The sequence below is a fragment of the Rhinatrema bivittatum genome, chromosome 7 (genome assembly GCF_901001135.1).
Source record: "Rhinatrema bivittatum chromosome 7, aRhiBiv1.1, whole genome shotgun sequence".
NCBI classification, from domain to species: domain Eukaryota; kingdom Metazoa; phylum Chordata; class Amphibia; order Gymnophiona; family Rhinatrematidae; genus Rhinatrema; species Rhinatrema bivittatum.
Genome location: NC_042621.1, coordinates 104,064,886 through 104,076,957, shown reverse-complemented (window position 1 = coordinate 104,076,957; position 12,072 = coordinate 104,064,886). Strand labels below are relative to the sequence as shown.

The 12,072-nt window shown below is 45.4% G+C and overlaps 1 protein-coding gene across 8 annotated transcripts in view; it reads left to right on the top strand.

Moving 5' to 3' along the window:
- Window positions 1-12,072, top strand: part of RIPOR1 (RHO family interacting cell polarization regulator 1) — a 345,200-nt gene that overhangs the window by 309,575 nt on the left and 23,553 nt on the right. For 2 of the 8 annotated variants that reach the window (XM_029608850.1, XM_029608843.1), the window contains exon 22: window positions 177-1,409. The exons of the other annotated variants lie outside the window; for them this stretch is intronic. In XM_029608850.1, the coding sequence (XP_029464710.1) occupies window positions 177-274 (98 nt within the window). In that variant the 3' untranslated portion in view covers window positions 275-1,409. Of the gene's footprint in view, window positions 1-176; window positions 1,410-12,072 lie in introns of those variants that run through there. 8 annotated transcript variants of the gene reach the window in all.

Genomic DNA, 12,072 nt, shown 5'->3' with positions numbered 1-12,072 from the left:
GGAATTACAGGGCAGCTTCTTAAGAACCAAAGAAGTAAAGCTGAATTTACCCCTGCTTGGTTCCACTGCACCTCAGGTGCATTTTGTTTTTAAGTCCTGGCCTGCCTAGTGATTCTTTTCTCTAAATGACATGCATGTCCCTGGAGCTTTGGGTGACCAATGTGCTTCTGTTGCAGGGGAAGACGGTAAGCTTGCGTACCAGCACCTGGAGGAGACACTCGGCAGCTTACCGCGCATCTTTGCATCGGGTGGCATGGCGAGCACAGCATTCTGACTGCCTCCGACGCTGCCGGGTCAAATACTCCCCCCCCCCCCCCCCCCCCCCGAGCTCCAAGAATCTCTAGTCACAAAAGCAATGAAGGATGACCCCTGCTCTTACAGTATTAATCTCCCTCCTGGCCTTGCAGGTGCTGCCTTTCCGTAGGGCACAGCCTGCCTTGCTGCCGAGGAATGCTATTCTCTCGCTGAACACCACGGTGTCGTGTTCTTCACCGGTGAGAGAGAGGTTGAGAGCTCTGAAGGACTCCAGCTGCAGACCCCTTGTTTTCACCGCTTAGACTTTGGATGGTTACTACAGGTTGGAGCCCTTGGATGGACACGAATCCCATTTCCTTCTCCCGGTCTCTGGGATTACTTTTCTCTTCCTCCTTGCCTCCAGGGGATATCGGCAAGGGCTGATGGAGGCAGGCGGACAGAAATGAACCTTGACGTTTGATACGGGCTCCCTGCATCCTTGGACTTGGCCAGGAGAGGCAGAGCCCTCTTGAATGCTTGGCACATAACGTTTTGTCTGCTCTCGAGCACTCTATTCCCGTACTGTCCACTCTCACTTTGGGAAAAAGCCACAGACACCTTGTAGTGTTTTCTTATGTAATAAAAATATCTAATATATATTATTGTATTTCTTGTAAGGAAAGAATACCTGACACAGCTCCAAGTTCCTGTCTTCCCCGCTCCCCGTGACATTCCAGCACCACCAACGTAGCCCTTTTTCACTCCCTCCGCATCCCCCCCCTTCCTATCCCGTCATTCCCTCTTTTACCTTTAATATATCTTCCTCCCTCTGCACTTCCTTTCACCCGTTTGCCTGCCTCCCTCCGCCCTGTAATTCTGCCTTCCAGTCCCAGTGTGTTTCCCATTATTCCCTTACTCCCCACCCCTCTCGAGAGTATGCAAGTGTTACATGTGGATTTTAAGACAAAAATTAAAGTTTTACATTTTAGTTCTTAACTTTTAGCTCTCTGCATTGTCCACAGCAGTGATGCAGGGACTGGACTGCAGCCCTGTCACATTATTTTTATTTACAGATTTTGCAAAGGAAAATTTTCTATAAAATATATATATATTATGTAATTAAATGTATACCTACATTTTTGATTTTAAGTCAGGAATAAACAAATGTTCTGAATGATTTGTAGTGGTTTTTTAAATTTTTTTTTTTGGCCTCACCAGAGAGACTTCTTCCTTTAAGCGGAATCATCAGAAATTAATTTCAGTTTTGTCCTAGCAGTTTGGGGAAGTTTATATCCATTTTTTTTTTTTTTTTTAGCAGTGATGAAGGATGCAGAATAAACAGCACTGAAAACAAAGACCTCCATTTATTCCCAAAACAGATACAGCATGGGCAGCAGACCTGCAAGGTTCCCATGTATTACAAGGTTCATGTGGACTTTGTGCCTGCCATTTCTGTGGATGGCAGAATGGGAAGAAAACGCTGTGCGTGGATTGAAAATTAAATTCTATGCACAGTTCCTCCTGCTTACCTAACCACACTCCTGAGAACGTCTCTTTTTAATCCAGCTAAAAGTATGTACGTTGTGAGAGTATGGGGCAGATTTTCAAAGGGTTACGCGCGTAACCCCCGAAAAGCTGCCCCTTCTACCCCCTGCGCGGGACGTGCGTAAGTCCTGGGGGGGAATGTCGGGGGCGTGGCGGGCACGTCATCCGGGGGCGTTCTGGGGGCGGGGCAGTGGGTATGGTTCCGGCCCAGGGGCGTTCTGGGGGCGGGGCAGTGGGTATGGTTCCGGCCCAGGGGTGTTCTGGGGGCGTGGCCACGGCCTCCAGACCAGCCCTTGGACCGGCCGCTCCGATTTCGGAGCGGCCTTGGAGGGAACGGAGGATGGCTGCACAGCTTGGGTTGCGCGAACAAATCTACTCCCGCGCGCACCTTTTAAAATCTACCCCTGTGTGTGTGTGCTTTTACCTACTCAAGGTGATGGGGCAATTTTCACGAAGGGGCTGAGTAACAGATGTGTGGCCTAATGGTTAGAGCAATGGGCTGAAAACCAGAGTTAAACGCCATTCCATTGATGGTCCTTGTGATCTTGGGCAAAACATTTAGTCTCTTGTTGCTTTGGGTGCCCACTTAAGGCCGGATTTTAAAACCCCGGCACGCGTAAATCCCGGGCCTTACGCGCGCCGGGCCAATTTTCAAACTGGCCTGGCCACGCATGTAAGCGTCATTCCTCGCTGGCCTGGAGCCTCGCACGCTGGCCGGTTGCCGGTGTGCGCAACTTACTTCAGCTTGGGAGCTGAAGTAAGTTGTGGAAAAAAGGTAAAATCCCCCAAAAATTTAGATTTAGGGGTTGGGGAGGAGAGGGGAAGGGAAGGGTAGGGAACTGGGGAAGCCTGCGATACGTCGCCATGCGAATTTGCGCAATTGTAGCCCCCCATGCGCGTGTGGATTATAAAATCTGGCGCGCATCTGCGCGCGGCCCACCAACTTTATAACATGCGCGCGCCTGCATGTCATAAAATTGGCGCGCACCTTTCAAAATCTACCCTTTAGATTGTAAGCTCTTTGAGATAGGGACTCTTTAGGCCTAAATACTAATAAAATTACAAATTGCCTTGAGCATTATTTGGAAGGGTGGGCCTAAGATGCAACATATATCAGCAATAATTTACAGGCTGATTATAGTACAGTGCGCTCTGCCGGAGCGCACTGTTAACCCGCGATTGGACGCGCGTTTTTGACGAGCTAGCTTTACCCCTTATTCAGTAAGGGGTAATAGCGCGTCGAAAATGCGCGTCTAACCCCCCCCGAACCTAATAGCGCCCACAACATGCAAATGCATATTGATGGCTCTATTAGGTATTCCCACGCGATTCAGAAAGCAAAAGGTGCAGTCAAGCCGCACATTTTACTTTCAGAAATTAGCGCCTACCCAAAGGTAGGCGTTAATTTCTCCGGGCACCGGGAACGTGCACAGAAAAGCAGTAAAAACTGCTTTTCTGTGCACCTTCCGACTTAATATCATGGCGATATTAAGTCGGAGGTCCCGAAAGTTAAAAAAATAAATTAAATAAAAAAAAAAATTGAAATCGGCCCGCTGGTTGAAAACCGGATGCTCAATTTTGCCGGCGCCCAGTTTCAGAACCCGTGGCTGTCAGCGGGTTTGAGAACAGACGCCGGCAAAACTGAGCATCGGCTGTCAAACCCACTGACAGCCGCCGCTCCTGCCCTTATTTGAATACAGAATCGCGTGCACTGGAGAGTGGCCTGTGCGTTTGCCCGCTGTCCCGCGACTTTTACTGTAGTGGCCCATTAGTTACTTGTCTCACTCCCTTTACAGCTTCTCCTTCTCATGTGCTGGTAATAAGCTCATGCTATTTGCAGGGCTGCACTTGCCTTCATGTTTTCACTACTAGCAGGTAAAGCCACTGCAGAAATAATGTGCTGCTGTTCACAGCTGTAAGGTAATGTTTAGCTATGTGCCAGCACTGGATATCTTTTTAGATGGGTCCAAATAAACACAGCTATTGAGCTCTTAATTCAGTTGCTGGTATTACTGGGTGAAGAGAGGTTGGATTTGGATTTAATCATTCGCCTTTCCAAATCAATTCTCAACACAAATTACGAGTCAATAGCTAGAACCCTGCAGAGGCGCTGGGCCCAGATCAAGGTAGGCCACTATTGCGATCTGGGCTGAAGACCAACCTAAAATTAAGGTACTGGGAAGAGGGGAGCCCTGGAGTAAAAATGTTTGAAAATTATACTGGATCTGGGAGTGGGGAAAGGGGCTAAGACCAGCACTGGCCCCTGAGGGGCTTTTAGGGACGTTGCAGACTTGGCCTGGCAGGGCTGAGCCTTTAGTGCAAGGGTGGGAGGGAGGAGGGGGTTTGTTTAGGCCCACAATATATATATTTTTTTTAATTCTGGACTTCACCACTTAGCCATATAAATTTTAGATATGCTCATAGGCAAGCCTAGAATTAGCCCAATAACTTAACTCCAATATTTGGAGTTAGATAACTGGGTAAGTTATTCGACTAACTCGCCCTCTGCTTCAGAACGCCAACAGGTTTCTTGCTCATTTGGCTAAATTTTATTGGATAATAATTTTTCTGCTAACTTTTAGCCAGATAAGCAAGGGAAATAGTCAGAACTTGACATTTAGATGAATAATATGCGTTCTCCATCTAAATGGCTTTGAATATTGGCTTCTTGGTTTCTTGTATTTGTATTTATTTAGATTTATATTCCACTTTTTGCACTATTTCAGCACTTCCCCAGGATTTGAGGAAACCTCACCCCAATCCCCAGTTTCCCTTTGGCTTTTCTCTGCTGTCTTTTTTTTTTTTTTTTTTAACTGGTATTCATATGCTTTTTTTTTTTTTTCCCTAGAGCCAATCCCTCATTACTTTTTTGATCCAGCTATCCCCCATCCCCCTACCCCTGTGGCATCTCTCACATCAGTGGAACCTGTGGACTGATCTAGCTAGTTGAGATTGGGGTGAGAGGGAAATGACAATGATCTGCCATATTTAATGCCCCTACAGCATTATACCTTTATCTCAAGCTCAGAATTTGATTATATTAGAAAATTTTAATGTTCATATAGATAATGTAGGCGAGTTTTGTGAAAGATTTTGTTGAAATGATGATGGGTAGAGGAAAGCGATAAATTATTCAGCTCAAAAGGATGGACATATATTAAATCTGGTGTTCTGTGAACTTTTATAGCAAAAATGTAATATATAAATTAGTACAATGTACATGAAGTGTTATGGTCTAATCATTATGTGGTGTTTCTATATCACATTCAGTAGTGAAGGAATTTTGCTATAAACAAAAGAAAACAATAAGGGCTGCAGTTCATGCTGGTTGGTTAACAAAAAGTGAGAATTTAACTGGAATAAAACGAATATCACGGATTTGACAAGTTTGTAAATACAATATATAATGAGGTGGCACCTCTGAAGGAGATTATGTTGAAAAAAAAAAAAGGTCCCATGGCTTAGTATGGATTTGGTTAAGACAGCAATTGAGGAGAGCTCTGAGGGAAAGTGGAGGGAAAAAAATTGATATGAGAGGTCTGTACCAAAGGCATTTGGCAAATTTATAAACAATGTGTAGATGAAGCAAGGTAAGCTTATACAAGGCAAACAGTGATTTCATTGAATAATTCAAAAGTATCATTTAACACAATGAAACATTTATTAACACCCCCCATAGGCCAGTCTGATAACTCAATTTTTTTATTAAGAAGGTTGATGACTTATATACAGATGTACTCATAAGTTTACATACCCCAGGCAAAATTTGTAAGATGTGGAGCATTTTAAGAAAATATGAGTGATCAGACAAAACATGTCTGTTATTTTTAATGTATTTCAAATTAAACTATTATGCATCACAGAATAGTATAATTGTTAAACCATAGCATTAAAGGAAATAATAAAATGGTCCTGTTCAAAAGTTTAAATACCCTCGAATATTAGGGGTGATAATGTACACTCAAGTTGACACACAAGGTTGAGATGGCAATGAAGGGTAGGTATCCACACCTGTGCTTTGTTTGATTGTAATTAGTGTCTGTATAAACATAGTCAATGAGTTTCTTAACTCTTGAGAAATCCTTGTGCATTTCATCCAGGGCTGCACTGTCTTTGGTTACTGAAGCCTGGGGAAAGCAAAAGAACTGTCAGAGGATCTGCAAGCAAAAGTAGTTCAAATTTATAAATCAAGAAAAGGATATAAAAAGAAATTCAAAGATTTGAAAATGCCAATCAAACTGATGAAGTGGAAACAAAATGATTTCAGACACAACTGCCAGGAAAATTTGTTGGGATGCAAAGAAAACTACTAAAATACAGGCTTCTCTGAAACAAACTGGTGTGGGTGTTTCAGCATGCACAATAAGAAGATACTTGAAAAAATGGGCTGCATGGTAGAGTTGCCATTGCTACACCAAAACCACAAAACAGCCCACTTACAATATGCCAAACAGCACCTAGAAAAGCCTCAAAATGTCTGAAACAAAATAATTTGGCGTGATGAGACCAAAATTTGCAGATGACACAAAATTATTCAAAGTTGTTAATTTGTAAGAGGATTGTGAGAAATTGCAAGAGGACATTGCAAAACTGGGAGATTGATATGCAAATAGAAAACAAAATTTAATGTGGACAAGTGCAAAGCGATGCCCATAGGGAAGCGAAAGGAAAATTGGTTCTTACCTGCTAATTTTCGTTCCTGTAGTACCACGGATCAGTCCAGACTGTGGGTTGAGCCTCTTCTCCAGCAGATGGAGACAGACCAAAATTGAAAGGGTATCCTATATCAGGACAGAGCCTACCCTGCAGCCCTTCAGTATAACCATTGTCAAAGCAGATAACTATATAAAGATAACAAGTAGAAGATCAAACAAGTAACAAGAGAACTAAGAAAACTGAACAATTGAAAACATTGAATGGACTCTGCATATGATCGCTCTTGCATAGATATCCATTGCCATCAAAGAGATGCTTCCGGTGCCTCCAGTTATAATCACCGATGAAGATAACCAGCATCCTGCAAAGGAGAAAAGAAGCTTCGAGCGGACGGCAGAAAAGTATAAGGGAAGGCTGTCTGGACTGATCCGTGGTACTACAGGAACGAAAATTAGCAGGTAAGAACCAATTTTCCTTTCCCTGTACAAACCCGGATCAGTTCAGACAGTGGGATGTACCAAAGCTTCCCTACAGAGGGTGGGACCGAGACAGACCCGCTCGAAGCACCTGCCAACCGAAGGAACCAAACACTGGTGCCTGGACATCAAGGCGGTAATGTCGAGCAAATGTATGCAGGGATTTCCACCTAGCTGCCCTGCATATTTCCTGCGGAGAGATCAATTGACTCTCCGCCCAAGAAATAGCCTGAGAACTCAAGGAATGAGCCTTTAGGCCCTCCGGAACCGCTCGACCTTGACAGATATAGGCCGACGAAATCTCCTCCTTCAACCACCGAGCAATCATAGCCTTAGAGACTTTGTTGCCCCTATTTGGGCCACTCCACAGGACAAAAAGATAATCCGAGACCCGGAAATCATTGGTAACCTGAAGATAAAAACATAGAAATGACGGCAGAAGAAGACCAAACGGCCCATCCAGTCTGCCCAGCAAGCTTTGCACATTTTTTTTTTCTCATACTTATCTGTTTCTCTTGGCTCTTAGTAACCTCTTGGTTCTATTTCCCTTCCACCCCCACCATTAATGTAGAGAGCAGTGTTGAAACTGCATCTAAGTGAAATATCTAGCTTACGGGCCGATACAGTAAAGTCCGCGGGAGAGCGGACGAATGCCCCAGTCCCTCGCCGGTGAACACGATTCACTATGCAAATTAGGCGGCACGGTAGAAATGGGGGAAAAGGAGGCGCTAGGGACACTATAGCGTCCCTAGCGCCTCCTTTTTGACAGGAGCGGCGGCTGTCAGCGGGTTTGACAGCTGACGCTCAATTTTGCCGGCGTCTGTTCTCGAGCCCGCTGACAGCTACGAGCTCGGAAACCGGATGCCGGCAAAATTGAGCGTCCGGTTTTCGGCCCGACAGCCGTGTGCCGAATTCAAATTTTATTTTTATTTTTTTACTCTTTGGGACCTCTGACTTAATATCGCCATGATATTAAGTCAGAGGGTGCACAGAAAAGCAGTTTTTACTGCTTTTCTGTGCACTTTCCCGGTGCCGAAAGAAATTAGTGCCGACCTTTGGGTTGCGCTAATTTCTGAAAGTAAAATGTGCGGCTTGGCTGCACATTTTACTTTCTGTATCCCGCGCGCATACCTAATAGGGCCATCAACATGTATTTGCATGTTGAGGGCGCTATTAGGTGCCGCGGGTTGGACGCGCGTTTTCCTCCCCTTACTGAATAAGGGGTAAGGGAAAACGCGCGTCCAATAGCAGGCTGTATCGGCCTGTTAATTAGTTAGGGGTAGCAACCGCCACAATAAGCAAGCTACTCTCATACTTATTTGTTTACCCAGACTATGTAATTCAGTCCTTGTTGGTGGTTATCTGTATATAGAGCCACTTTTCTTCATTCCCCCTGCCGTTGAAGCAGAGAGCTATGCTGGATATGCATTGAAAGTGAAGTATCAGACTTATTTGGTTTGGGGTAGTAACTGCCGTAACAAGCAAGCTACTCCCCCCTTTTTTGTGAATGCAAATCCTTTTTTCCACATTTCCTCTTGCCATTGAAGCTTAGAGCAATGTTGGCCTCTTAGAGCAAGGTTGGAGTCGCATTAACCGTGTGTATGTTTATTGAATAAGGGTATTATCGCCAGGTAGTAGCCGTCATTCCCGCAAGCCACCCACTCTTCATTCACGTCCTCTAGACTTTATGGATCCACAGTGTTTATTCTACGCCCCTTTGAAGTCCTTCACAGTTCTGGTCTTCACCACTTCCTCCGGAAGGGCATTCCAGGCATCCACCACCCTCTCCGTGAAGAAATACTTTCTGACATTGGTTCTGAGTCTTCCTCCCTGGAGCTTCAAATCTTGACCTCTGGTTCTGCTGATTTTTTTTCCGACGGAAAAGGTTTGTTGTTATCTTTGGATCATTAAAACCTTTCAAGTATCTGAAAGTCTGAATCATATCACCTCTGCTCCTCCTTTCCTCCAGGGTGTACATATTTAGATTCTTCAATCTCTCCTCATAAGTCATTTGATGAAGACCCTCCACCTTTTTGGTCACCCTTCTCTGGACCGCCTCCATCTTGTCTCTGTCTCTTTGGAGATGTGGTCTCCAGCACTGAACACAGTACTCCAGGTGAGGCCTCACCAAGGACCTGTACAAGGGGATAATCACTTCCCTTTTTCTTACTCAATATTCCTCTCTCTATGCAGCCCCACATTCTTCTGGCTTTAGCTATCGCCTTGTCACATTGTTTCGCCGACTTCAGATCATTAGACACTATCACCCCAAGGTCTCTCTCCTGCTCCGTGCACATCAGCCTTTCTCCCCCCATTGAATACAGTTCATTCGGATTTCCACTCCCCATATGCATGACTCTGCACTTCTTGGCATTAAATCTCAGCTGCCATATCGTCGACCACTCTTCCAGCTTCCTTAAATCCTGTTTCATTCTCTCCACTCCTTCTGGCGTGTCCACTCTGTTGCAGATCTTAGTTTCATCCACAAAAAGACAAACCTTACCTTCTATTCCGCCGCAATGTTGCTCACAAACATATTGAACAGGACTGGTCCCAACACCGATCCTTGTGGTACATCGCTTAAAACTGCTCTCTCTTCAGAGAGAGTTCCATTTACTATCACATATTATCTTCTGTCCATCAACCAGTTTGCAGTCCAGGCCACCACCTCGGCACTCACTCCTAAGCTTCTCATTTTAAACACCAGTTTCTTATGCGGGACCGTATCAAAAGCTTTGCTGAAATCCAAGTAGATGACATCGAGTGCTCTTCCTTGATCCAATTCCTTGGTTACCCAGTCAAAAAAGTCAATCAGGTTTGTCTGAAAGGATCTTCCCCTGGTGAATCCATGCTGCCTCTTGTCCAGCAATTCTCCTGACTGTAGATAGTTCACTATTCTCTTTCAACAGTGACTCCATTACTTTTCCCACCACTGAAGTGAGGCTAACTGGTCTGTAGTTACCAGCCTCTTCTCTGTTCCCACTCTTGTGAAGCGGTACCACCACCGCTCTTCTCCAATCACTCTGCACCACTCCCGTTTCTAGGGATCTATTGAACAGGTCACACAGCAGACCCGCCAGCACATCTGAGCTCCCTCAGTATCCTGGGATGAACCTCATTAGGCCCCATGGCTTTGTCCACTTTGTTTCCCCAGCTCTTCCCATACATTCTCTACTGTAAATGGAGTTACATCTACTCCACTCCCCTCCAGTTTCTTGTTAACTAGCGACAGTCCTTTTCCAGGGTCCTCTTTAGTGAACACAGAACTGAAGTATTCGTTTAATATTTCTGCCATTTCTTCATCTCTCTCCACACATTGATCCTTTCCACCTTTCAATTTCACTATACCACTTTGAACTTTTCTCTTTTCACTGATATATCTGAAAAATGTTTTGTCACCTCTCTTTACGTCCTTGGCAATCCTCTCTTCCGCTTGACTTTTTGCTGTCTTGATTAATTTCTTCGTCTCCCTCAGTTCTACCAGATATTCTTCTTTGTGCTCCTCCCTTTGGGATCTTTTATATTTCTTGAACACTGTTCTTTTGGCCTTTATTTTGTCAGCCACCTCCTTTGAGAACCAGATAGGTTTCATTTTTCTTTTGCTTTTCTTTACTTTTCTAACATATAGATTAGTTGCCTTGGTAACTGCTCCTTTTAGATTGGTCCACTGTTGATCCACATCTCTCTCGTTCTCCCAGCCTTTTAATTCTTCTTCCAGGTACTTCCCCATTTCATCAAAGTCTGTGTGTTTGAACTGCAAAACTCGGGTCTTTGCTTCTTTTCCGTATCCTTTTTGTGATATTAAACCATATCGTTTGAGAATGCAGTAAGACGCGTTTAACATCAAGGCGGCGAAGATCACCCCCAACCATACTCGCTATATCTTCAGGAGAGAACGTGGGAAGCTCCACAGACTGACTGACACGAAAAGAAGAAACAACCTTCGGCAAAAAAGAAGGCACAGTCTTGAGGGAAACTCCTGAATCAGAAAACTGCAAGAAGGGCTCCTGACAGGACAATGCTTGAATCTGACACCCGTCTGGCAGAGCAGATAGAAACCAGGAAAATGGTTTTAAGCGTCAGATCCTTAAGAGTAGACCGGTGGAGAGGTTCAAAAGGTGCCTCGCAGAGAGCCCAAAGGACTAAGTTAAGACACCACGAAGGACAAGTGGTGCAGATAGGAGGATTCAAATGCTTGGCGCCCTTGAGGAAACTGACAACATCTGGATGAGATGCTACCGCATAGCCATCAATATTGCCTAAGAGGGAGCCGAGAGCAGACACCTGCACCCGCAACGAGTTGAATGACAAACCCTTGGAGAGGCCCTTCTGGAGGAAGGAAAGAACCAGAGATACCAGAGCTGAATGAGCCGAGACACCCGATTCTGCACAGACATTTTCGAAAACTTTCCAAACGCAGACATAAGCGAGCAAGGTAGACTGCTTACGGACTGGCAGCAGAGTGGATATAACTTCTTCTTTATATCCCTTCTTTCTTAGTTTCTGCCGTTCAAAAGCCAGGCCGTTAGAAGAAGCGATCCACCTGGTCGAAAAATACGGGACCCTGTTGGAGCAGGCGTGGGAGATGGCCGAGGTGAAGAGGACCATCCGTCGCCAGGTTTACCAAATCCGCGAACCACGGTCTGAGGGGCCACTCGGGTGGCACAAGGATGACCGGTCCCCTGTGGAGTTCTATTCTTCTGAGAACTTTTCCCACTAGGGGCCAAGGAGGAAACACGTACAGGAGAACGTCATGGGGCCAGGGAAGGACCACTTCCGAGCAGTGCTCCCTTCAGCGGCTGAAGAATCTGGGAGCTTTGGCATTGCTTAAGGTTGCCATCAGTCCAAGTGAGGTGGACCCCACCTGTGGACAATCAGATCCATCGCTCCGTCTGATAATACCCTCTCGCCGGGATTGAGACGCTGACGACTCAGGAAATCGGCTTGCACATTCTCCTTGCCCGCTATGTGGGAAGCTGGTAAGCGCTCTAGGTGGCGCTCCGCCCAGGCAAAGAGCTTGCTGGTTTCTAGGGCCACCAGGCAACTCCTGGTGCCCCCATGTCTATTGATACAGGCCACCGTGGTGGAATTGTCCGAGAGCACTCTCACCACTTTGCGGCGAATCAATGGAAGAAAAACCTTGAGAGCCAGGCGAACCGCT